The sequence below is a fragment of the Centroberyx affinis genome, unplaced genomic scaffold, assembly GCF_046629955.1.
Source record: "Centroberyx affinis isolate AG114_WGS23_722 - 3 ecotype Tasmania unplaced genomic scaffold, CSIRO-AGI_Caff_v1 ptg006056l_1, whole genome shotgun sequence".
NCBI lineage: Eukaryota > Metazoa > Chordata > Actinopteri > Beryciformes > Berycidae > Centroberyx > Centroberyx affinis.
Window position 1 is genome coordinate 62,368 of NW_027283076.1, and position 26,509 is coordinate 88,876.

The following is a 26,509-nucleotide window of genomic DNA, read 5'->3' on the forward strand; positions in this document are numbered from 1 at the left end:
ATTATAACCTCTGTTCCCTATGTTAACCACTTGTATGCTCATATTCTGCTCTGTTATTTTATAGCACATGTAAGGCTCACACTTATACACCTACTATATATTATGAATATTTTCTCATTAAAAACAAAACCTGTAACCGTGTGATTTCTGCGTGGTTCATTTCTAACTTTGACTTGAACTCAGGACAAGATGGAGAGGATCTCAGACGTCAGAAGTGGTTGGTAATGCTTAAGTGTTAGTTAATGCTTAATAAGCATTAACTAACCCTTAATTAACAGTTAACTAATGTGTAATTTACTAATAGTGTTCATGTTGTTAATTTATACATTTAATAGTTTATAAAGATGACTATTAAATAATGTATAAATTAATACCTTAGTTAACATGAACACCATTAGTAAATGATTACAAGACACATTAGTTAACTGTTAATTAAGGGTTAGTTAATGCTTATTAAGCATTAACTAACCCTTAACTTAGTGACCCTTATTGTAAAGTGTTAAAGTGGTTTATTAAGTCTGAGGCTTTCCTGTCGGCCTCCAGATGAACAATTTGGGAGATTTCTGATTTAATTTATGCAGGTCGAAATCTTACAACATTACAAAGCCACCTTGTTTTGCGGAACCTACTGCTGTTTTTCTTTGCTGCATTATTTAGTACTGCTATTACCAGCTGGCTGTTTTTTTTTAAGAGAAAAAGGAAGTCACCTTTTTTTTGTTTTGGGGGCATTGTTGCCTTTAGCTGACAGTGAAGAGAGACAGGAAGGGAGAGGACATGTGATAAAGGTCCTGGGCCAGATCTGAACACAGGACATTGCAGTTACTACATGATATAAAAGTACTTTACGTCTGGAATACAAACGCAAAAGCATGTACAGATTCATGGATTTATTTCAGTGAAAAATTAAATGACCATGGGCTGCTGAGACCATCAGTGTGTGTGACTGTATGAATGTAAAGTGCAGCGATGCTGACAGACAGTGTGTGTCCTCAGTGGAAGCCTCCCAGGACATATATTCAAATGTTGAATTGTCAGAAATGTCACTTCTGGCAAATATCAGCCGGATCAAAGTCGGTAAACTTACAACAAAGTTGAACTCGTCCAAAATAGAAATACAGTTAATCACTTCACCACATACAGATCTATGTATACTCGCTGCGGCTTGTGGGCTTGTTTGTTTACCCTGCATGAAAATTAAAGAGGTAATCGTAACCTAGGACAGTGGGTCTCAACGTGGGGTGCGGGGACCCCCCAGTGATGCTCGGAAAGCTTCCAGGGGGTCCTCAAGCAAAATTAGGAATACTTTAATACCTTTAATGTCCTGATGTTAAACCAACCCTGCAGGTTCCTTTAGTGCCTTAAAGGGGGTCTCAAGCAAAATGTACAGTATGTTTAGTTCAAATTCACTGATACCTTATACAGTAAAAGTTAACACACTGGGAGAAAGTATTTGACTATTCTGATCAGAGGTTTCACTTTCCCTTTATTTCCCTGTTTGTTTCTGCACTGTTTGTCTTGTAAGCCCCTGCAAACTCACCTACAACCCACTGTGGTTATCTGTACAGTGCAGAAAGACCACAAAACCCTGGTGGCTTCTGGGTAAAAGAAAAAACACTTTATCAGTAGAGGTTTGTTGTCTAATGTATCTATCTGGTGCTCCTTATCTAAAAGTGTAAAACTGCCGATCTGTACCAGTTCTGTCATCGTAGAATTTGAGGAGATGAGTCAGGATGGATGGTTCCCTCCCTCTCCCTCTCTCTCTCTCTCTCTCTCTCACACACACACACACACACACACACACACACACAGTTTCATTATGCCGGGCTTCTGTGAGCTACTGTAGGAGGAGGAACTGGGCGGGTCGGACAGGGAGGTTTAACAAGATTTCTCTCTCTCTCTCTCTCTCTCACACACACACACACACACACACACACACACACCACACACAGAGAGAGAGAGAGAGAGAGAGAGAGAGGGGAGTGTAGCCATTGCGTCGTTGATTTAAAAGTTTGAACTTGCCTTCATACTGGTTTTAACTCCTTCAACCTCTCCCTTCTAAGTCTATTTTTTTACTATCAGACTGCAGAAGACCTATTAATATAAGGAAGCACAGAGTTAGTGGAGGCGTATTATTATTCCCTAAACCTCTGTTTATCAAGTCGCGGTCATGTCAAACCTGTGTGACACGGTGTCCGCGGTGTTTCGGCGGATAGAGCCGGTGATTGTCCTCCAGCAGCTGGCCAGCGCTCTCTTCGACACCGCGCTGCAGATGGTGGTGAAGGACCGGTGCGCCAACGCCACGGACCCGGGCACCGGCATCTCCACGGAGGACAGCCGGCAGAAAGCCATGTCGGACTTCTACATGACCTATAACCTCATAGCCAAGCTGACGCCGATCCTGCCCGCGCTGCTCCTGGCCAGGTTAGGGGACCGCGGCTGGAGGAAAGCCCCCATCGTCTCGCCCCAGATCGGCTACCTGCTCTCCAGGCTGACGCTGCTGCTGGTGATCGTCCTCCGCGGCCCGCTGCGGGCGATGTGGGCCGGGGCGGCTCTGCACGGACTGGCCGGCGGGTTCTGCTCCTACTGGGCCGGGGTGATGGCGCTGGTGTCGCTCGGCTCCACGGCGAAGGACCGGTCCAAGGTGAGGGGTGTCGGGTCGGTAACGTTAGGTAGTCCAGGTGGTTTCGGGGGGAAATGCACTTAATAAATGATAAATATGTAGATAATTATAGCCTGATAACTCACTTGTAGGATCAACGGACGCTTGTGGTTTAAGCGTTATTTCAATCTTTGAATCTATTTTCAATCTTTGAAATCCCGTGAAATAGGCTACGTATAATTAGGGGTCCAAGCACATAAGTGCGAGGAACCCTATTGTAATTGTTCCGATTATTATTAGGGGTCCAAGCACATAAGTGCGAGGAACCCTATTGTAATTGTTCCGATTATTAGGGGTCCAAGCACATAAGTGCGAGGAACCCTATTGTAATTGTTCCGATTATTATTATTTTTCTTCTCGTGCCCTAAAAGTATCTGCACCTCAGAAACCATATGCCCCACAGCACCCAAACTTTCCACATAGGTTGGAAATGTCACCCACTACTCAGGCAACAAAAATGACACCAATCCACCTGATGGTGGCGCTATAACAGCCCCCTGCACGTTTTGGTCCATAACTCCTGAACCGTGAGTCACAGAATCAAAATTCCACTTCTCCTGGATTCCCTGGATCCCCATGCATCTATGCAGATAGGCCACGCCCATTTCCGTCTGACTAGATTTTCCGCCATTTTGAATTTTCTCAAAAACCTATTTTTGCGAACTCCTCCTAGACCGTTGAGGCAATCATCTCCAAATTTGGTTTGCATCACCTCTGGATCCCCATGATTAAAAGTTATGGAAATCGGTTTGATATTCCCTACCGTTCTGATTTAATTAGCTTCCAAAGTTTAATCAAACGTTGTGGGCGGGGTCTATTTCACAGAAACTGCCGTAACTCATGAGTGCATTATGCTACCTGCACCAAATTTGGTAGACATGTGCAGATGTCTACTCTGAGATACCAGCCCGAATGTCCTGTCATGTCACCCATAGGGGGCGCTACAGCAACGTTTCAGATTTTAAATGCCCATAACTCAGTAACTATACATCATAGAAACAAATTTCTTTTGTTCCTGTATTCCTTGGGTAAAGCCGCATCATTGTGATAGGCCCCGCCCAGTCCCGCCATATTAGATTTTCCGCCATTTTGATTTTTCTGAAAAACCTATTTTTGCAAACTCCTCCTAGACCGTTGAGGCAATCATCTCCAAATTTGGTATGCATGATCTCTGGCCTCCCCTGATTAAAAGTTATGAAAAGATTTCCTGTACTCCATATCGTTTGGCCGCTATAGGCCAATCATTTGTGGGGCGTGGCACATATGTGACAAAATGAGCCATAACTCATGAACGCCTTGTGCTATCTTAACCAAAGTTGGTGCACTTGTGCAGGTATCAACTCTGGGGCCATGTGCAAAATTTGGTGTCTATAACACGCATTTACCCTAGAGGTCACCAGATGCTTGGACCCCGTCATTGCCGCATGCGGCTATATTTTTAGGGGTCCAAGCACGTAGTGCGAGGAACCCTATTGTAATTGTTCCGATTATTATTAGGGGTCCAAGCACGTAGTGCGAGGAACCCTATTGTAATTGTTCCGATTATTAGGGGTCCAAGCACGTAGTGCGGGGAACCCTATTGTAATTGTTCCGATTATTATTATTTTTCTTCTCGTGCCCTAAAAGTATCTGCACCCCAGAAACCATAAGCCCCACAGCACCCAAACTTTCCACATAGGTTGGAAATGTCACCCACTACTCAGGCAACAAAAATGACACCAATCCACCTGATGGTGGCGCTATAACAGCCCCCTGCACGTTTTGGTCCATAACTCCTGAACCGTGACTCACAGAATCAAAATTCCACTTCTCCTGGATTCCCTGGATCCCCATGCATCTATCCAGATAGGCCACGCCCATTTCCGTCTGACTAGATTTTCCGCCATTTTGAATTTTATCAAAAACCTATTTTTGCCAACTCCTCCTAGACCGTTGAGGCAATCATCTCCAAATTTGGTGTGCATCACCTCTGGATCCCCATGATTAAAAGTTATGGAAATCGGTTTGATATTCCCTACCGTTCTGATTTAATTAGCTTCCAAAGTTTAATCAAACGTTGTGGGCGGGGTCTATTTCACAGAAACTGCCGTAACTCATGAGTGCATTATGCTACCTGCACCAAATTTGGTACACATGTGCAGATGTCTACTCTGAGATACCAGCCCGAATGTCCTGTCATGTCACCCATAGGGGGCGCTACAGCAACGTTTTAAATTTGAAATGCCCATAACTCAGTAACTATACATCATAGAAACAAAATTCTTTTGTTCCTGTATTCCTTGGGTAACGCCGCATCATTGTGATAGGCCCCGCCCATTCCCGCCATATTTGATTTTCCGCCATTTTGAATTTTCTCAAAAACCTATTTTTGCTAACTCCTCCTAGACAGTTGAGGCAATCATCTCCAAATTTGGTATGCATGATCTCTGGAGGCCCATGATTAAAAGTCATGAAAAGATTTCCTGTACTCCATATCGTTTGGCCGCTATAGGCCAATCAATTGTGGGGCGTGGCACATAGGTGACAAAATGAGCCATAACTCATGAACGCCTTGTGCTATCTCAACCAAAGTTGGTGCAGTCATGCAGGTATCAACTCTGGGGCCATGTGCAAAATTTGGTGTCTATAACACGCATGTACCCTAGAGGTCACCAGATGCTTGGACCCCGTCATTGCCGCATGCGGCTATATTTTTAGGGGTCCAAGCACGTAGTGCGAGGAACCCTATTGTAATTGTTCCGATTATTATTAGGGGTCCAAGCACGTAGTGCGAGGAACCCTATTGTAATTGTTCCGATTATTAGGGGTCCAAGCACGTAGTGCGGGGAACCCTATTGTAATTGTTCCGATTATTATTATTTTTCTTCTCGTGCCCTAAAAGTATCTGCACCCCAGAAACCATAAGCCCCACAGCACCCAAACTTTCCACATAGGTTGGAAATGTCACCCACTACTCAGGCAACAAAAATGACACCAATCCACCTGATGGTGGCGCTATAACAGCCCCCTGCACGTTTTGGTCCATAACTCCTGAACCGTGACTCACAGAATCAAAATTCCACTTCTCCTGGATTCCCTGGATCCCCATGCATCTATCCAGATAGGCCACGCCCATTTCCGTCTGACTAGATTTTCCGCCATTTTGAATTTTATCAAAAACCTATTTTTGCCAACTCCTCCTAGACCGTTGAGGCAATCATCTCCAAATTTGGTGTGCATCACCTCTGGATCCCCATGATTAAAAGTTATGGAAATCGGTTTGATATTCCCTACCGTTCTGATTTAATTAGCTTCCAAAGTTTAATCAAACGTTGTGGGCGGGGTCTATTTCACAGAAACTGCCGTAACTCATGAGTGCATTATGCTACCTGCACCAAATTTGGTACACATGTGCAGATGTCTACTCTGAGATACCAGCCCGAATGTCCTGTCATGTCACCCATAGGGGGCGCTACAGCAACGTTTTAAATTTGAAATGCCCATAACTCAGTAACTATACATCATAGAAACAAAATTCTTTTGTTCCTGTATTCCTTGGGTAACGCCGCATCATTGTGATAGGCCCCGCCCATTCCCGCCATATTTGATTTTCCGCCATTTTGAATTTTCTCAAAAACCTATTTTTGCTAACTCCTCCTAGACAGTTGAGGCAATCATCTCCAAATTTGGTATGCATGATCTCTGGAGGCCCATGATTAAAAGTCATGAAAAGATTTCCTGTACTCCATATCGTTTGGCCGCTATAGGCCAATCAATTGTGGGGCGTGGCACATAGGTGACAAAATGAGCCATAACTCATGAACGCCTTGTGCTATCTCAACCAAAGTTGGTGCAGTCATGCAGGTATCAACTCTGGGGCCATGTGCAAAATTTGGTGTCTATAACACGCATGTACCCTAGAGGTCACCAGATGCTTGGACCCCGTCATTGCCGCATGCGGCTATATTTATTATTATTTTTCTTCCTGTGCCTTAAAAGTGTCTGCACCTCAGAAACCATAAGCCCCACAGCACCCAAACTTTCCACATAGGTTGGAAATGTCACCCACTACTCAGGCAACAAAAATGACACCAATCCACCTGATGGTGGCGCTATAACAGCCCCCTGCACGTTTTGGTCCATAACTCCTGAACCGTGAGTCACAGAATCAAAATTCCACTTCTCCTGGATTCCCTGGATCCCCATGCATCTATCCAGATAGGCCACGCCCATTTCCGTCTGACTAGATTTTCCGCCATTTTGAATTTTCTCAAAAACCTATTTTTGCCAACTCCTCCTAGACCGTTGAGGCAATCATCTCCAAATTTGGTGTGCATCACCTCTGGATCCCCATGATTAAAAGTTATGGAAATCGGTTTGAGATTCCCTACCGTTCTGATTTAATTAGCTTCCAAAGTTTCATCAAACGTTGTGGGCGGGGTCTATTTCACAGAAACTGCCGTAACTCATGAGTGCATTGTGCTACCTGCACCAAATTTGGTACACATGTGCACATGTCTACTCTGAGATACCAGCCCGAATGTCCTGTCATGTCACCCATAGGGGGCGCTACAGCAACGTTTCAGATTTGAAATGCCCATAACTCAGTAACTATACATCATAGAAACAAACTTCTTTTGTTCCTGTATTCCTTGGGTAAAGCCGCATCATTTGGATAGGCTCCGCCCATTCCCGCCATATTTGATTTTCCGCCATTTTGAATATTCTCAAAAACCTATTTTTGCAAACTCCTCCTAGACCGTTGAGGCAATCATCTCCAAATTTGTTATGCATGATCTCTGGCCTCCCCTGATTAAAAGTCATGAAAAGATTTCCTGTACTCCATATCGTTTGGCCGCTATAGGCCAATCAATTGTAGGGCGTGGCACATATGTGACAAAATGACCCATAACTCACGAACGCCTTGTGCTATCTCAACCAAAGTTGGTGCAGTTGTGCAGGTATCAACTCTGAGGACATGTGCAACATTTGGTGCCAACAACACGCATGTACCCTAGAGGTCACCAGATGCTTGGACCCCGTCATTGCCGCATGCGGCTATATTTATTATTATTTTTTTTTTTTAAGTTTTACTGTGTGAAAAGCCAGCGGTAGGAAAACAGCCCACAAAAATCTGATGTTGTTATGTTCTCCCCTGGCGTGAAATGGAGGTGAAAAGTACCGCCAGAGAAAACATATTTTTAGGCTAACCACATTTTGGCTCGGCTAGGGATTAAACAAACAATATTTCAGCTGGGTTTTATATTCGGAAAGTTACCAGATAAAAAAAATACTTTGGTTTTGTTCTCATCAGCCAGTATAGCAAAATATCTGGCTGAGTTTGAATTATCCATAAACGTGACCGTTAAATCCCAACGGTTCAACGGTTATTTTAAGCTAAGTTTGAGAGCTAAGTGCTCTCAAACACCTGTAGCTAAAATAGTTGACAAAAAAAAATGGTAGAAAAGTTTACTTTCTCATAGTGCTCTCAAGTATTTCGACTACTTTGACTGTATTACATCAAGTGAAATAATGAAAATAACATTGGACATCAACTGTTTGTTTTCTAACAGTAGATGTAACTGAATTAAACTCAGAGAGGATGCAACCGCCAAGTTTTGGGGGTAATGTTAGTGTAAAAAAATCAAAGTACAGTAGCTTGTGGTCTAAACCTTGTCTTGTGGTCTAAACCTTGTCTTTGTGGTGTATAGCACAAATACATTAAATGTTTCACAAATATAAAATAGTGTTATACATAGACTAAAGGCTTTCAATAATAATCTTGTCCAGGTTGGACCAGTCTAAGTAAAGTATTTTGTGATCTAAACCTCGTCTTTTGTGGTGTGTATAGAGAAAAAACAGTGAAATCAGCCTTTACTCTGTTTTCACAAATAGATAAAAAGATTCACAAATCTGGAAAAGGGTTTAAAACAATCTTTAAGCTCTCGCTGACAATTTAGCCCCGGTTGGACTTGTGAAATCCTCTGTTTGAATTTGAATGTCAAACGAATATCAAATATCATGCTATCTTTACCGCGGTCTATAGGGATGTAATTAGTGAAGAAATAGCACTACTTGCATAAGAAAAACTAAAAAAGAAACACTTAAAAAAACTCAACCTCTGTCTTGAATCATAGCCGTTTTCTGTTAAATTAGGAGACTTGACCATGAACACCAAGATTTTTGTTCTTTGTGTGCCACACTTCTCCTAGGAGTATAATCAGAAGTCTTGACATGCATTATCTAAATTTAAGGCCTTAAAAAGTATTAAAATCCAGTTCTTTGAGGTCTTATTGTTTCACCATGTCATGACAGGTTTCTCTGCGCACGATATTCAATCAGAAATAGTTTGGTTTTGGCAGTTTTCTTTAAATTAGTCTTAAATTCAATTCAAGGGAGCATTAAAAAGTCATTAAAAAGTCTTAAATTTGTCTTTCTGAAACCTGCATAATAAGATTAGGTCCACTTTTGAGTAATCAGAAATAGACAGGGATGGGACAAATGTAATTTAAAAATTTGACAATATGTATGGTGGGGCAGAAAAATGAATCAGCTAGGCTATATTTTATTCTGCTGTAGTAATCACTAATGAGACGCTTGACCATCACAGTTTCACAAGCTCTCCATCCAAATTATATTATCATTTTTAAATTGTTGTTTACATTCCAGCGAGCCAATGGCATCGCCAGAAAGATTTGTGTCTCAGAAATAAACAGAATTCTGCACAGACTTTGAACTTTTATTTATTACATCCTATCGTGGGTTGTGTTGCATCCTGAACCCCATATCATGTACTGAGTCTAGTAGAGTAGTTTGAGTAACCGGGTGGTCTCTCAGGTGATGATGCGGGTGGAGCTGCTGTACGGGACGGCCGGCCTGGTGGGCAGCCTGGTGTCCGGTCACCTGTTCCGGCTGTACAGCAGCATCGGACAGGGGACCGTCCTGGTCAGCGTGAGCACACTGCTGTACCTCGTCTGCCTGGTCTACTCCGTACTTCTGCTGCAGGTGAGTGTGTGTGTTCTGTATATAGTGCTGTGTGTGTCCTGTGCAGCTGTCTGTGTGTGTGTGTGTGTGTGTTGGATGTTGGAGTCTGTAATCATATAATCAGTTTTAGAAGGATGCTGTACAAATATCACAGCAAGCTCCTATAGGAATATAAGTAATTCCATAAATAGCATTAAGTGCAATAAGATCATTATAAACTCACTACTGAATACTACAGACACACTAAAGTCACTATAGAAATATTATGGGAATATTATAGTGATACCATAGGAGATGAAAAATAACATACAGTGGATAAACTCACCACTGACACAGTGTGTGTGTGTGTGTGTGTGTGTGTGTGTGGTATCAGTTATTACCTCTTGACATTAACAAAACATTCCTATAATATTCCTATAGGGAATTATAGTGTGTCTATGGTACTAAACACTAACTTTATAGGGACCTTATTGTGCTTTATGGTATGTTTTTTAATCTCCTGTGGTATTTCTACTAGGGCTGGGCGATATATCAATATCATGATAATCATAAGGATTTTTCTCGATATCAATATATATCACGATATGGTTCATGTATGCAAAATAACGTTAAATAATCAAATTAATGTTCATCTCATTGAACCGAATGGTGATGTTAGGTGTGGTGTCAAACAAAACTGAAATGTTCAAATAATATTCCTACCATGCCTCATTTTATCAGAGTTTTTAAGTAAAATTTGCTTGTCATCATCAATTCAGACAGCAGAAATGTGTCACGATATCAAAATATCTTCATATCATCACGATATGATTCCGCTGAAAGACGATAAACGATAATATTGAATTATCGCCCAGCCCTAATTTCTATAATGATTTCCTGTGGTATAATTTCAACCCATGTAATCCCAGTGTCCTCCTACATTATTAAAGGTGAAACAAGTACCAGACCAAGAGGAGAGCTGCGGCCTGATGGGTAACGGCACCGGTGACGTCCCAGCTGCTCCGCCCCCCGGCCGGAGTAACAAGGTGAACCTGGCCCTGCTGTTCGCCGGGGGCGTCCTGTACGACGTGGCGGTGGGCGGAGCCATGGAGATACTGGTCACCTTCCAGATGAAGGAGCCGCTCAACTGGAATGCCACGCAGGTGACTTTCTGTTCTCTTTGTTTGTTTGTGTGTTTGTGTGTACGTATGTATGTGCTGATGGGTTGATTTGTATCTGTATTGATGTATGAAAGAGAAGATAAGACAAGATAAGATAAAGTAAAGTAAGGTAAAGTAAAAGATAAAGTAACATTAGGTAGAATCAAGTAAGGTAAGATGTGGTTAGAAAATATAAAGTAAGGTAAGATAAGTAAGGGATAATGCCCGACAAGGTGTCCATTATCAGGAATTAATGGACGACGGGGAGGCCATTAATTCCTGATAATGGACACCTCGAAGGGCATTATCCCACTTATACCATGGTCACTTGCCAAAGAATAAAAAGTTAAGACCATTAATTTATATTTTCATGCGTTTTGTAATCAAAATCTAAAGTTTTTCACAAGCCATAACTCAGTTTCCCTGGTAACACCTGAGGGTTTGACTAATACCTGGAACAATCATTACTGTCCCATAAGGTTCTTATGCAATGGAAACGTTGTTCACTGCTCCAGTAAATAGGACGAACCTTAGATAGGACTTGGCAGCTGGAGATATTTCTAGTCCGCTCAGCTCATAGAAGCCTTTGGCTCAGCTATGAGCCAGAAAGCTAACGTTATGCTAGCAACATTCAAAGTCAATAACAAACAGTAAATATAATTTGACAGTATGTTTAACAACAAGACTAGCTAGCTATCCAGCCATGTCGTTGTCCCCAAATCAATATCAAGATTTTCACGAACAAATGAGATAGGCCATGTGTCTGTCGGCCGCAGCCTGAAGTAGCGAGTTGAATAGTGAATGGGATGTGAGATGATCGCTTACCGTATGTGATGCAAAGTATCAGTCAGTTCAGAGGGGCAGTGAACAGACAGTTTCACTGGAACTACTTAGTAGGTGTCCATTATCAGGAATTAATGGACACCCTGCAGCCAATCAGAATCGAGTATTCAACCAGACCATGGTATAAGACAAGATAAAGTAAGGTAAGGTAAGATAAAGTAAGATAAGGTAAGATAAAGTAAGATAAGGTAAGATAAAATAAGATAAAGTAAGGTAAGATAGTGTAAGGTAAGATTAGATAAGATAAAGTAAGGTTAGATAAGGTAAGATAAGTATTTTCTAATTAAAAATTTGAGAAGTATACTACATAAAGATAACGTAAGGTAAGGTAAGATAGCAGGGAAAACTAAAAAATAAAATAAAAGCACACAACTAGAATATAAAAATAAGCAATAAAAAAGTCAAAAATTAAAACAAAAATGCAAATATACTCTATACACAGTATAGTATAAACCAATGACAGCGTTGTAAAATCAACATGTGTACAGTATGAAACAGTGGAACCATTGAACCATGAAAATATCATCAGTTTATGCAGAATATAAACATGTATGGCTCCTACACAGAGTCATATATGTTAGTATGTGTGTATGTTTGTTTATTTATTTTGTTCTGGCTGTCAGAATATTTTGGTCTCACTTTCTGTCCGTCTCATCACTTTCTGTTTAATTTTCTCTCTCACTTTCTCCATTTAATTTTCTGTCTCACTTTCTATTTAATTTTCTATCTCACTTTCTCTCTGTCTCATTTTCTCTGTTTAATTTTCTCTGTCTCACTTTCTTACATTACATTACATTACATGTACAAGTACATTTTGTCAACAGTTTCTGTTTAATTGTCTCTCTGTCTCACTTTCTTTCTCTCCGTTTCTCTCTCTGTCTTCTCTCTCTCTCTTCCTGTCTCTCCCTCCGTCTGTCTCCATTTCAGTTCAGTTCACTTCAGTTCATGTATGCTTTACTGGCATGACAGGAAAGAAAACATACTGTATGTTTCTCTCTCTCTCTCTCTCTGTCTCCCTCTCCAGGTGGGTTATGGGAACGCGGCGGGCTTCGTGATTTTCCTCACCAGCTTCCTCGGCGTCATGGTGATGTCACGCTGCGTCAGTGATGTCACGCTCATCCTGATCGGCATGCTGTCGTTCGCCTCCGGCATCTACTTCATGGCCTTCGTCACGGCGACCTACATGTTCTACCTCGGTAAGAACATGATCATTTGTTGACTAACAAAGTGTTTTTTTCAAAGCGGTTGAGCGGTTGTTGTCGTTTATGACCGGAGAGTTTTCCCTACCTGTAGCTGCCGAGCCGCGGTGTCTCACGTTTCACTCTTGAAACGGTTAGCCTATCAGAACAGAGGGGTCGTTAATATTAATGAGCCTTAAAGTCGAGATGAAATGAAAAATGCATTTTTAACCCTTTTAGATCACATCCCCGGTCATATTGTGCACCTATTTAACAATATATGCCAAAAAAAATTTAAAAAATCAATTTCTTTGTATTCTTATATCAAAATCCAATCATGTTTTCTTCCTGTAAAACAAAATATGCCGTGTGCTTACGTAAGCATGAACCAACCAATTTCAACCAATAATATCATGACATCCACCCATCAATCATTCTTCAACCTGGTGTGTGTGGAGCCAACAGTCCTCTGTAGCTCCGTTTCTCTCTGTAGCTCTGTATCGCGCTAAACTCTAAGCCCCGCCCACTGTTTAGCGGTCCAATCAAATGCGAAGGATTTGATTTAAATCCCTCTTGTAACTGTACACCGCTCAAATATTCCGTTTCACTGGGAAATACATCACAGTACAGAAGCTAAAGACGCTCTAACTTCCGTTTCAGTGGGACTTTAAAGACACAGTGACAGAGAGATGCTGGAAAATGAACGTGTAAAAATAGATTGAGAGTGTTTTTGGTTCATGACACCACACACACAGCTTTGAATGGACCTCAAGACACAAAATAAAACTCTGGAGAGTGGAGAATATGGACCTTTAATGTGTGACATAATGGTGCGTTCATGTGCTGGTAGGAAAGTCCGACATCTGAGACTTCAAAGTCGGCTGCTAAACATCATCGCATTCATGTGCTATTTTGTCAGTAAATCAAACCCGAAGAGAAAGAATAAACAAACATGGACCTCCTGCAGCTTAACAAGCTAATTTGATTAACAGTCTGAAGTAGGGATGCACCGATATGGAAATTTTGGGCCGATACCGATAGCCTGCCGATATTTTGTTTCCTATTGACCCATTTGTGCCCTGCCAAAATAATCTATATTCTGCCCTTCATTATACTTTGCAATGAATATAGATTTAAGGATCAGCTTTTATTGTAACAACTTTCACATAACCAAAAATGCCCTTTTTGAAATTGAACTAAATAAATAGAAATCAAATGAACACATAGATTTAAGGGACATCTTTTATTGTAACATTTTTTCACATAATAAAAAATGCCTTTTTTAATTACAATAAACGAATAACATTGTTACCTCACGCTGATAGGCTGTCCTTCCATTCAAACTTGAACGTCTTTGGAACAGATTAGTGACGCAGTATACAGTATGTTAATGAGGCCGATGAGCCGATTGTAGTCAACAATGCAAAAATCGTCCATTTCCGATATTCAACCGATCTATCTGTGCGTCACTAGTCTGAAGTCAGTTCTGTAATTTTGAGGTACGATATTAGCGGGAGAACCAATCATGGCTCAGCTTGGTCTGAGGTCGAGACGTGCCTGACCGCCTGGTGACATCAGAGATATAATGTTTCCTGATATAATGTTCAATCTGTTAATGTTTCAAATACAATTCATGCAGAGTTTGAGCTAATGTTTAGCAACACTGTTTTGTTCCAGGAAGTGAAAAGTGAGTCACTCAGAACAGTTTCACCCCCTCGGTGCTGCTGTTGTTGACCTTCTGGCAGCTCCAGTCCGGTTCCAGTTCTCAAAGAGATCTTAGTACTAAACTTGATCTGCTTTTCATCTTGCTGAGAGATGATGCTCAGACAACCACAGTCTGACCCCATCCTGCTTTCATGTTTCAAGATATTTCTTTTGTGTGCGTTGTGGTCAATGTGTTGATATTCTGTTTTTTTGGGGGGGTTTTTTGGTTTGTTTTTTATGTGGCTCAGTGGGACAACGTCTTACTTTTGTGTTGTGTTTTGTGTTTTTTACGTAATTCTATTCTTGGTTGGAAGAATAGCTGTCGGCTCGGTGACAATATACTAAATAAACTTAACAAAATTAAACTTTAACAGTCAGTTTGAACCAAGCGCAAAGTAACACAGTGACTTAAATCACAGTGTAACTGAAGTTGGCTTTACATGTCGTCATCAGGTCACTGCAGAAACCTGGTGATTTTACAATAGTTTTGTTGTTGTTTTTGTTGTTAGTGGTGTAACTGGCAGACAATGTTGTCTCCTGCAATTGAAGAAAGTCCACCCAGCTGAAGAAAGTGAACAGTCCGTCCTGTAACTGAAACACCAGGTTCGATCCCCACAGCGGCAGCCAGGTGTCAAAGTGTCACTGAGCAGGACGCTCATCACAGCTCTGAACGTTCAGTGAAATGAACACAGATCGAGCTCCATGTGAAGTGTCACAAACGTGTGAATGAAGAAGACAGTCAGCTTTTCAATTCCTGACAAGTCTGTCAGTTGAGTTTGTGTCAGTTGAGTTTGTGTCGGTTGACTTTGTGTCAGTTGAGTTGTGTCAGTTGACTTTGTGTCAGTTGAGTTGTGTCAGTTGACTTTGTGTCAGTTGAGTTTGTGTCAGTTGAGTTGTGTCAGTTGAGTTTGTGTCAGTTGAGTTGTGTCAGTTGAGTTGTGTCAGTTGAGTTTGTGTCAGTTGAGTTTGTGTCAGTTGAGTCTGTGTCAGTTGAGTTTGTGTCAGTTGAGTCTGTGTCAGTTGAGTTGTGTCAGTTGAGTTTGTGTCAGTTGAGTTTGTGTCGGTTGAGTCTGTGTCGGTTGAGTTTGTGTCGGTTGAGTTTGTGTCGGTTGAGTTGTGTCAGTTGAGTTTGTGTCAGTTGAGTTGTGTCAGTTGAGTTGTGTCGGTTGAGTTGTGTCGGTTGAGTTTGTGTCAGTTGAGTTGTGTCAGTTGAGTTGTGTCAGTTGAGTTTGTGTCAGTTGAGTCTGTGTCAGTTGAGTTGTGTCGGTTGAGTTTGTGTCGGTTGAGTTGTGTCAGTTGAGTCTGTGTCGGTTGAGTTTGTGTCAGTTGAGTTTGTGTCGGTTGACTTTGTGTCAGTTGAGTTGTGTCAGTTGACTTTGTGTCAGTTGAGTTGTGTCAGTTGAGTTTGTGTCAGTTGAGTTTGTGTCAGTTGAGTTGTGTCAGTTGAGTTTGTGTCAGTTGAGTTGTGTCAGTTGAGTTGTGTCAGTTGAGTTTGTGTCAGTTGAGTTTGTGTCAGTTGAGTCTGTGTCAGTTGAGTTTGTGTCAGTTGAGTCTGTGTCAGTTGAGTTGTGTCAGTTGAGTTTGTGTCAGTTGAGTTTGTGTCGGTTGAGTCTGTGTCGGTTGAGTTTGTGTCGGTTGAGTTTGTGTCGGTTGAGTTGTGTCAGTTGAGTTTGTGTCAGTTGAGTTGTGTCAGTTGAGTTGTGTCGGTTGAGTTGTGTCGGTTGAGTTTGTGTCAGTTGAGTTGTGTCAGTTGAGTTGTGTCAGTTGAGTTTGTGTCAGTTGAGTCTGTGTCAGTTGAGTTGTGTCGGTTGAGTTTGTGTCGGTTGAGTTGTGTCAGTTGAGTCTGTGTCGGTTGAGTTTGTGTCGGTTGAGTTGTGTCAGTTGACTTTGTGTCAGTTGACTTTGTGTCAGTTGGCTGTCAGCAGCAGTAAGGATGAGGAAGTGAGACTGGACTCTTGTTATCAGTGTTTACAGTCAAGATGTCCTACAACAAAACTCTTATCTCCAGTAACCTGCCTGACAGTAACAGCTTGGTCCAGATATAGATCTAGATATAAACACAATGAATATACAACATAGGAACCAAAATGAGGAACTGTGATTGAGTGGACAGCAGAAATAATCTGATTGGTCGAGTTAAACCTCATCCTAAAGTTAGCTAACTGGCAAACTTGAATGGCAAAGAAGGAACTAAAAAATAGATGAGGAAATTACTTCTTTTTTTCATTCATTCATAACCATGGCATCATGATGTTGAAGATCAGCAGCTAGCTAACTATCTAACCTAGATAACTTAGTATGGATAGATTGTATTTTTCAGTTAGCAGAGCGCTAGGCTTCATGATATTAGCTTCCTCCTCTCTCACCTCTTGTCTTTCTCACTGGGCTTCAGTGTCATGTTGCTTAGGCAGAAAAACTGTGGTCCTTTGGCTCCGCCCACTGAGGTTTAACTCAACCAAACCGTCAAACACCCTAAAGAAAGCCTTGTGAAAATTATTACGTAGTAAAAATAGATTAAATACGTAGTAAGTATGTGTGCAGACTGACACACTGGAGCCTAAATAAGGAACTGAGAGTGAGCTGGCATCATGAGTTTTAGATGAGATGCAGGGTTATATCACTAGATTTCAGCATTGCGGTGCTTACATTTATGATTTTGCATAGGCATGCTAACCTAAAAACCTATTGTTGGGAATCGCGAGAAAGTTTCAGAGCGACAGAGACACAGAGCGTCCCCGTAACCATAGCAACTCACTCTCACTCCTGCCTGAGAGAGGAGAGGGAGAGACGCAGAAGAGCCGCTGACTGAGATTACTCTGAGCAGCATGCATGGGGATAAACTACAATATAATAGATCTGTGTATATTTCTCTCTATTCAGATGGTCTGAATAACTCTCTGCTGCACGGTGCTGCTCTGTTTCGTCTGTCCTGCTGTCAGTTTCCTTTTTTCACAACGTCGCAACGTTACCAGTTTTTGTTTTTCACTGTGTGAGAAAATGGACTTGTGGCGTGAGAGCGTGTGAAAAGTGTCTCACGGTCAGTGCGTGAGAGTTGGCAGCCCTGGAGATGTCTGAGGTTAGCGGGCTCTTATCTTCAGCCCGCACAGATCACAGACACACAGCATACATCACTAATATAGACAGGAATCTAAATAAGGAACTGAGAGTTAAGATCATGTCGAGCATAAAGTGGTGTGCAGCGTGGGCATTATATAGTATATAAAAGATATTATCAATAAGCCTTATTGATGTTCACACATATTTGTCCTGTGGTTAAAGGGCCTGGATCTCAAGTAGCAATTGCTATTCAAATATCATTCAAATAACAATTAATTTGCCATTCAAATAACAATGTTTCATAAGATTTCAGCTTTTATCAACTGGATATAGGTTGGATCACTGTTGTGTTATATCAATCAGCGATAGTCAGAGAAGATAGAGAGTAGCAAAACGGATACTTATGTGAAAATGTCATGGATTATTACTTGTGGGAGATGCGAGAGAGAGAGAGAGAGAGAGAGAGAGGGAGGGAGGGAGAGAGAGAGAGAATTAATGGCTGTTCATTTCTCCCCAGCTCGCTCCCTCATGCTGTTTGCTCTCATCCCGATGCCCACGATCCGATCTCTGCTCTCACAGCAGGTTCAAGGATCCTCATATGGTGAGTATGCAGCATGTATGTGTGTGTGTGTGTGTGTGTGTGTGTGTGTGTGTGTGTGTGTAGGTGTGTGTGTGCAGATGCCACGTGAGTCCCTTCCCAGACTTGGTTCATTTGTCTCCCAGCATCACAGATAAGAAAAGATAAGATGAAACTTTATTGATCTCTTTGATTCTGAGGGACTGACACCAAAACCTGATGTTTACCTTCATGTTTTAGATCCTGAAACATTTTCTGATAGCAAACTCCATTGTAGCTGCTGGAAACATCTCAGTGTGGCATCATGTTGTCTAAATTTGACCAGTTATTCGCACAAATAAGAAAAATACACCACTAAAAACAAATAAATGGACCCAGAAATGGTTTGTTTGAAACAGTGTTAAACTTTTCCTTTAAGTAGGGATCAAAGTCGAGTCTGTGCAAGTATTAGAACGTTAGTAATTTTTTGATTTTCACACTTGATTTGAAATCATAAGTCGACATGGCAGATATCATTACAGGCTGAAAAAACTGTAAATAATTCTCTGGATTTGGTTCACCAGCAAAAATAAAAAAATTGTTTTTGGATCTGCAGCACAGTAGCATTTCTTTCCTGCTTTTCCCCGAAGCTTCCTCTTGTGGTGAAGGTTTAAATTTCTTCTTCAGCCATGTATCCTGTGTTGTGTTATGTGTGTGTTTGTGTACGTGTGTGTGTGTGTGTGTGTGTGTGTGTGTGTGTGTGTGTGTGTGTGTGTGTGTGTGCGCAATGTTCTGCAATTGTGAGACAGTGGTATCTAATGGAAACTGGAAGGTGCGGCTGGTCAGGCTGGTTTATGCCAAGAAGACGCAGTATCATACAGAGCCTGTTAAGCCACATGCTTCCTCTTTCTGACACACACACACATGCACACACACACACACACGCACACACACACACACACACACACACACACGTACACACTAAGTTGCTTCATTGATGACCAGAGAGGACTGGAGTTATACATTAGCAGGGTTTTTCCTCTGTGTGTTTGTTTTGGTGTGACAGTCTGTTTGAGGAATCAGTGCCACGCAAACACACACACACACACACCAGAAACCCCCACCCCCTGATACACATACACTCACACACACACACACACACACTCACACGCATACACACACATCCACACATACACTCACACTCACACACACACGCACACACAAGGAAATGAGACAAAGATCTCAAAGAGCCTCTAAAATTGTCACAAAGTGAATTGGGCAACAGAAATCGAATGACAAACTCAACACAAATCAAACCTGGTACGGAGTATGATAAGGAAACAACAAAATAGATGATTAATAATTAAGGGAAATATCATGAATTAAAGCTTCATCAGGCAAATTCGCATGTTGGCGGCCCCAAAAGGCAGCGAGAGGCAACTGACTGAGAAATTTGAACTTCAGTACCCAGAAATCCTGCACAGTGAGGTCAGTGAACGTCTCACAGCAGCTCATGTTCACCAAGCGGCCGGTCTGTGATGCTTTATACCAAAGAAACCAAAGAGACGAGAGAGGAGAAGATCTAACGTTGGTGAGTCCAGCTTTCTCTGGACGGAGCGCTTGGACAGACAGTTTGGATTTCACTCTCAAGTCTGGATTCATCTCTTCCTGTGGAGGAGGAGAGACCAGACCTGACAGAGGAGCTTAATCTGGACAAATAGGAGTGAATCTACAGGATCTCAGTTAGTGGGCATGAGACTATGTTCTCTGTTGCAGCTCCACTGATTTAGACTGATAAGATTTAGTGTGTGTGTATGTGGAAAAGGCTCTTAGATTCTCAGATGTGGAAATTCACTGGACCTCTTACCTGTCACTCTTCATAACCGCCTATCAGTCACAGCCAATTAGATTGGATAATTTAAAATAACGGGACTCTTAGCTCACTGAGGCAGCTATATGCTCGTTAACAGCAGGTGTTCAAAGAGCAGAGGGGTTGAGAATGTCAGTTTCTGGGAACTTTGAGAAGTTGAGAGAAGCTGCTTGTTGCTGTTGTGTGCGTGCAGCTATAACTTTTGGATTAATGTGTGTTAAATTATCTGTTTTTATGTTTAGAATGCTCCTCCTCACAGTTTATTTAGTATTGTAGTTTAAGTAATCTGTTTAGAGCGTAATGTTTAACTACTGATAATACAGATAATGTTCATTTAGCCACTGCATAGATGTGGAAATTTGCTTATTTTATTTACTCTTGGCTGAATATGCTCAGTTTATAGCTTGGCTTATTTTTCCTTTATATAGAACCATACACTAACTAGAGCTGCAACAATTAATCGATTAGTTGTCAACTATTAACTAATCACCAACTATTTTGATAATCGATTAATCAGTTTGAGTAATTTTTTAAGAAAAATAAGTCAAAATTCTCTGATTCCAGCTTCTTAAATGTGAATATTTTCTGGTTTCTTTCCTCCTCTATGACAGTAAACTGAATATCTTTGGGTTGTGGACAAAATAAGACATTTGAGGACGTCATCTTGGGCTTTGGGAAACACTGATCCACATTTTTCACCATTTTCTGACATTTTATAGACCAAACAACTAATCGATTAATCGAGAAAATAATCGACAGATTAATCGACAATGAAAACAGTCGTTAGTTGCAGCCCTAACACTAACCGACAAGTGGAGAGTGTTGACTGATGTGGTGAAACCCTTTAATAAACATACTGCAAAACAAGTTTAATGCCTCGTCCCTGACCGGACGTCTGTGGCTGTTCAACACACTGAACCCAAAGACTTTCTCTCAGTGTATTCAGAGAGAAACAGTACAAGTTTTACTTAAATTGTTGGGGAAGAGCTGATGGTGCCTCGATCTTGTTTGAAAACTAACTGACTTTCCATCTTGTACAACACATCTCACTTTTTTATTCATCTCTCCTTCTCTACTTTCTTCTTCCTCTCATCGTCACCTCCATCTCTCTTTCTGTTTCTCTCTCTCCTCGTCTTTCACCTCTGAACTGTATCTCCCTCTCCCTCTCCCTCTCTCCCAGGCATCACCCTCATCTCCCTGCAGGTGGCGTTTAAGGTTGCCAGTTTGGCGTACACCCCCGCCTACACCAAGATCTACCAGAGCAGCCTGGACTGGTTCCCAGGCTTCATCTTCACTCTGTCCAGCGTCATCACAGTTCTGGGAACCATACCCATCAGGTACTGCAGCTGTATTGGTTTACACACTGGGGTTAGATCAATATATCAGGCTGATATTGATCTTTTATTACATATCAGATATCAGCCTGTCTAGTTGTCCACCTCTGATCTGATGGAGGTTTCTGTCTGATCTCAGATACAGAAAAACAGACTGGAAAGCCTGACATGACATTTGATTTTCTTTGCACATTTTATTTATTTATAGAATTGTTAATTTATGTTTTGTATAAATTAAGTCCTCATTTAAAGGCAGTAAGGTTTCTCTACCGTGAACAGGTATGTGGTGTCTCTCTGCCCTCTCTCTCTCTCTCTCGACAGTTAGAGAGAGGGAGAGAGAGAGTTAGATAGAGAGAGAGAGACAATTAGAGAGGGAGAGGAGAGAGGAGAGAGAGAGAGAGACAGAGAGAGAGGGGGGGAGGGAGAGAGACAGAGATAGAGAGAAAGAGGTGAGAGACAGAGATAGAGAGAAAGAGGTGAGAGACAGAGATAGAGAGAAAGAGGGGAGGGAGGGAGAGAGAGGAGAGAGACGGAGAGAGAGGGGAGAGAGAGAGCAAGAGAGTGAATGAAAGAGAGATAGAGAGAGAAAGAGGAGAGACAGAGGAAAGAGAGAGACAGAGAGAGAGAGAGAGAGGTAGAGGATGAGTAGAAGCAGGTTTGAGGGTAGAAGAGGAAAAAGAGAGAGATCATTAAAGTGGTAAACAAAGTGTTGATATGCGAGAACATCTGTTGTTATTTCACTTTATTGACATCTTCTGCTGTCTCTGTGTCTGTGTCTGTCTCTGTCTGTGTCTGTGTCTGTGTCTGTGTCTGTCTCTGTCTCTGTGTCTGTGTCTGTCTCTGTGTCTGTCTCTGTCTCTGTGTCTGTGTCTGTCTCTGTGTCTGTCTCTGTCTCTGTGTCTGTCTCTGTCTCTGTGTCTGTCTCTGTGTCTGTGTCTGTGTCTGTCTCTGTCTCTGTGTCTGTGTCTGTCTCTGTGTCTGTGTCTGTCTCTGTCTCTGTGTCTGTGTCTGTGTCTGTCTCTGTGTCTGTGTCTGTCTCTGTCTCTGTGTCTGTCTCTGTGTCTGTGTCTGTGTCTGTGTCTGTCTCTGTGTCTGTGTCTGTGTCTGTGTCTGTGTCTGTCTCTGTGTCTGTGTCTGTCTCTGTCTCTGTGTCTGTGTCTGTCTCTGTGTCTGTCTCTGTCTCTGTCTCTGTGTCTGTGTCTGTGTCTGTCCCTCTCTGCCTTAAAGAGCTGCTGACACTAACAGAATCTCCTCAGTCTGGTTTCAGTGGAGAGTTTTAGTGTCCCATGATGCTCTGATGCTGCTTCAGAGGCTTTTACACCCTGAGGACAGTGATATAAATCAAAATCCTGGGGGAAGCACTGAATCTTTTGTCATTTTTTTGGCATTAAATTTGGTCAAATATGGTCAGACATTAAATATCAGCTACTGGCAGCTCCAAACCAAATCTAATATCATTATCTCTCCGCCCGCTGAAAAAGAGAGCGGGCGCGTTTCAACTCCATCACTGTAAAAACATAACCGGCTCTTAAGGATTCAGTTTGTTAAAAATGCTCCATAAATAAACTTGATTTAATCCACACACACACACACACACACACACACACACCCATACACACACACACACATCACGTTTGTGTAATACTCTTGTTTTGTCATTTACTCATGATTGTACTCTGTCATAGCGAAGTAAAGCCTTTCATTGGAGTGTACACACACACACACACACACACACACACACACACCCATACACACACACACACATCACGTTTGTGTAATACTCTTGTTTTGTCATTTACTCATGATCGTACTCTGTCATAGCGAAGTAAAGCCTTTCATTGGAGTGTACACACACACACACACACACACACACACACACACATACAGACACAGACACACACAGCTCTCCACACACACACACACACACCCTTTCTCTGCCTTTTTAACAATACTGTCTTGTTCCTTTCTCCAGTATTGTCGGCTGCAGACTGCCTCAGCGCCAACGCTACGAGAGAATCCAGGGAGACTGACGGGCATCAGACCGCCGCCTCCCCCCGACCCCCCTCCCCATCCCGCACCTCTGACATCATCACCGGCAGTGAATGAGCGTCGGTACGAGACGGAACAGAAACTGAGATGTGAAATGAGGAAAGCAAGAACGGCGATTTTTACTTTCGCTTCCTGTAATCAGAAAAGATACAGACAGATACAGAGAAGAAGAAGAAGAAGAAGAAGTTCCTTTGGCTTCAACTCTGCGGTACAAAGCAACACTAACGTTCACAAGAGCATTTGTGACAATATCCCATGTATTTCGATGACAACTATTGTTTAATAGATGACACGGATTGACGGACTGCAGCGCGTGAAAATATGGCAACACAGTCCGTCAAAAACACTGAAACTAGTTGGAAGATTTGCAGCTGAACATCATCCGCTAACGGACTTCATCACTGCCTCAGAAGGTTTGGGAACACGACCACAACAACAACACGACCCATCTGGTTTCAACACACACACATACATGAATTTGACAGATAAGATAAGATAAGATAAGATAATCCTTTATTAATCCCACAACGGGGAAATTTATGGTGTCACAGCAGCAAAGGGGATAGTGCAAAAAGCAAGTAAAAAAAAGGCATCAGTAAGCAACATATAATAAATAAATAAATAAGTAAACAGTTATTCCAAATGTCCCATGTGAACACTGATTCTAAGACGTGATTGGCTGCTGACGGTCACCCAAAACGTCCCGCTGCAGACGGACTTTTACATTTTTTACGTGACGACAAACGAGCAAACGTTCGGTTGCGTGAAAGTGAAAAGACGTCCGGCAAATTGTTGCTTCAGTTGCCGTGTGAGCGGACGTCATGTGACCAAACTCACTGCCCGGACGTTTTCATTGGCCAGCTGAACACACAACAAGGCTGTTAAACCTTTTTCAGCAGCACTGTGTGTTTGATGGACACCGTTATGACAACAGAGGCTTCATGGCATTCATTTTGGTTTTAAAGATATATTTCACATTTGGTTTAACATGGTCGGTCTTCAGCAGCCTCACCCCCATGTAAATACTCCTGTTCAATTCAAACTTTATTGTTCTCACTAAGGGAAATTAGGTTTGCAGCTACAGTAAACTGAGCGGTCCACGACCACATCAGTCAAAAAAACAAAAACAATAACAATAACAATAACAGTAGAGAACAAGATCGTGTCAGAAGTGCTCCTCACAGGCTGCTGAGAACGATGTGTGTTAAAGTGAAATATCCCTTTAAGCACCAAACTCTCAGGATGTGTCTTCTGCTCTGTGTTTATTTCATCAAACTGAAACCTCAGTTACATAATGAGATGCGTTTGTTCTTTGATATCTACTGCTGCTTATGAATCATCTGAAGACCTTTGCTCACAAAATATCTTTGTTTTTGAGGGTGGAGTCGTCTGTATTTCTGACATACTGACTGATGAACTCCAGTTAGTCAAGTTTTATCAAAATAGATACATGGCATTTTGGAATGAAACCTTTCATATTGTTGTTGACAAGTGAAAAACACATTTTTTTGTTGATTTTCATGTTTTAACTTTGGGATTACATGGTTCTGCTATGGTTTGAGGAAATGTTCCTTTCTCTTGGGCTGATGAAACCCTTTCAGACCGGCTGGATAAAGTCAGTGCTGCATGGTACTGCAGCTAAGGTCAAGGCTGTTCGTCTTTTAGTTGCTGCAATGTTTACATTTTGGAGATTGGAGGTTTTCACCCAACATGATGAGTGACAGCTTCCCTCCTGTCCTGCAGGTCAGGACAGTCAGGGGAAGTGTGGGAAATCAATTTGAGTATTTCCACTTGCACAAAAAAATGTCTGGGAAATTATGGGACGATATTGTTCAATCCCCATAATACACACGACTACACATTTTATATAAACCCCATTGTATTTGTTTTTAAGAATAATTACTGTATATTGTCTGTACATGATGCACTAACCAAAATCTTGAGAAATTAAGGTCTGGAAAAAATATAGAATTTAAAAATGGAAAATGTGTTACTATAAAGTTACAGATACACAATAATTGAATAATGTGTCTAATAATTATTCAGTCCAGACAAAAAGTCAAGTAGAGAAAAGATCACAGGTTTGATCTGTGTGTGTGTGTGTGTGTGTGTGTGTGTGTGTGTGTGCTGGCAGCTCAGCATGTCCTGTAATGCCCTTGTACATGTATTGTAATATATTATTGCACTTTTTATACATTTTTTTCATTTTTTTACTTTCTTCACAAGGCAGTGTGTTTCTACATGTAAATAAAGTTTATTCAAACTGAAACCACAGCCAGGTTCTGCTGGTATTAGGGCTCAATGTGGAAAGAAATTGAAAATATAAACTTTTTTATGCCGTTGAAGTTGTCAGAAGGTATCGAGGAGTTTCAAAACGCTGCACTTTTACAATGAGAAGTTTTCTACTCGTTAAACATTTGTACTGAGGAAATAATAATAATAGAATAAACTTTTCAAACTAAAGTTAAAAAGTGCTTCACAACAAGAAAGAAGTGCAAGGAATAAATCATGTAGTGCAAAAATAAAACTGAAGATACTGCAGAAATAAACAGATGAAAAGACAAACAAATTATGACAATAAATAAATCAAAATATAGAATATTTAAAATTCAATAATGAATGAGGCAACTAAAATCAGACCAGGATTAAACTATAAATTGTTGTTTGTGGTCCGATTCCATTTAGTACAAACAAATATTAAATAACAAGAACAAAATATTACATAAAAATAAGCTTCAGTATTGCATTATGAAAACCACTTTCCTTCAGCAAAGAATGGTATTAAGAAATGTGTCTTTTTTAGAATCTACTGAATTGATATAATATTGAAATAAGTATTTAAATATCAATATTGTGCTCTTACAAAACATTTCTATTTCTAAAACAGTGAAATAAGGTCAAAGTGTTGCTGCAGTGTGTAACAGAAGACAAAAAACAAAAAAAATAGATCAAATGCATTCTTTGTTTTTATTGGTCCAATATATCCAAAAATCATTTGAGGTAAAGATAATTGCATCAAAACGACATCAATATACAGGCTTATTTATAATTACAACATGATGTTATTATCTTAACATCCAAATGTACAGGACTCCGAACGTAAACAATACACACTGGGAGGGACAGAAAAAAAAAAAAAAAAAAAAAAAAAGACTGA

At 41.2% G+C, this 26,509-nt stretch overlaps 1 protein-coding gene across 1 annotated transcript; it reads left to right on the forward strand.

Moving 5' to 3' along the window:
• Positions 1–1,958: 1,958 nt before the first annotated feature.
• Positions 1,959–25,600, forward strand: LOC139638036 (solute carrier family 46 member 2). The gene is made up of 7 exons (XM_071512058.1): positions 1,959–2,641; positions 9,476–9,643; positions 10,552–10,764; positions 12,629–12,800; positions 18,061–18,144; positions 21,150–21,306; positions 23,276–25,600. The coding sequence occupies exons 1-7, from the start codon at positions 2,168–2,170 to the stop codon at positions 23,331–23,333; spliced, it is 1,326 nt and encodes a 441-aa protein (XP_071368159.1). The 5' UTR covers positions 1,959–2,167; the 3' UTR covers positions 23,334–25,600.
• The last annotated feature ends 909 nt before the right edge of the window (positions 25,601–26,509 follow it).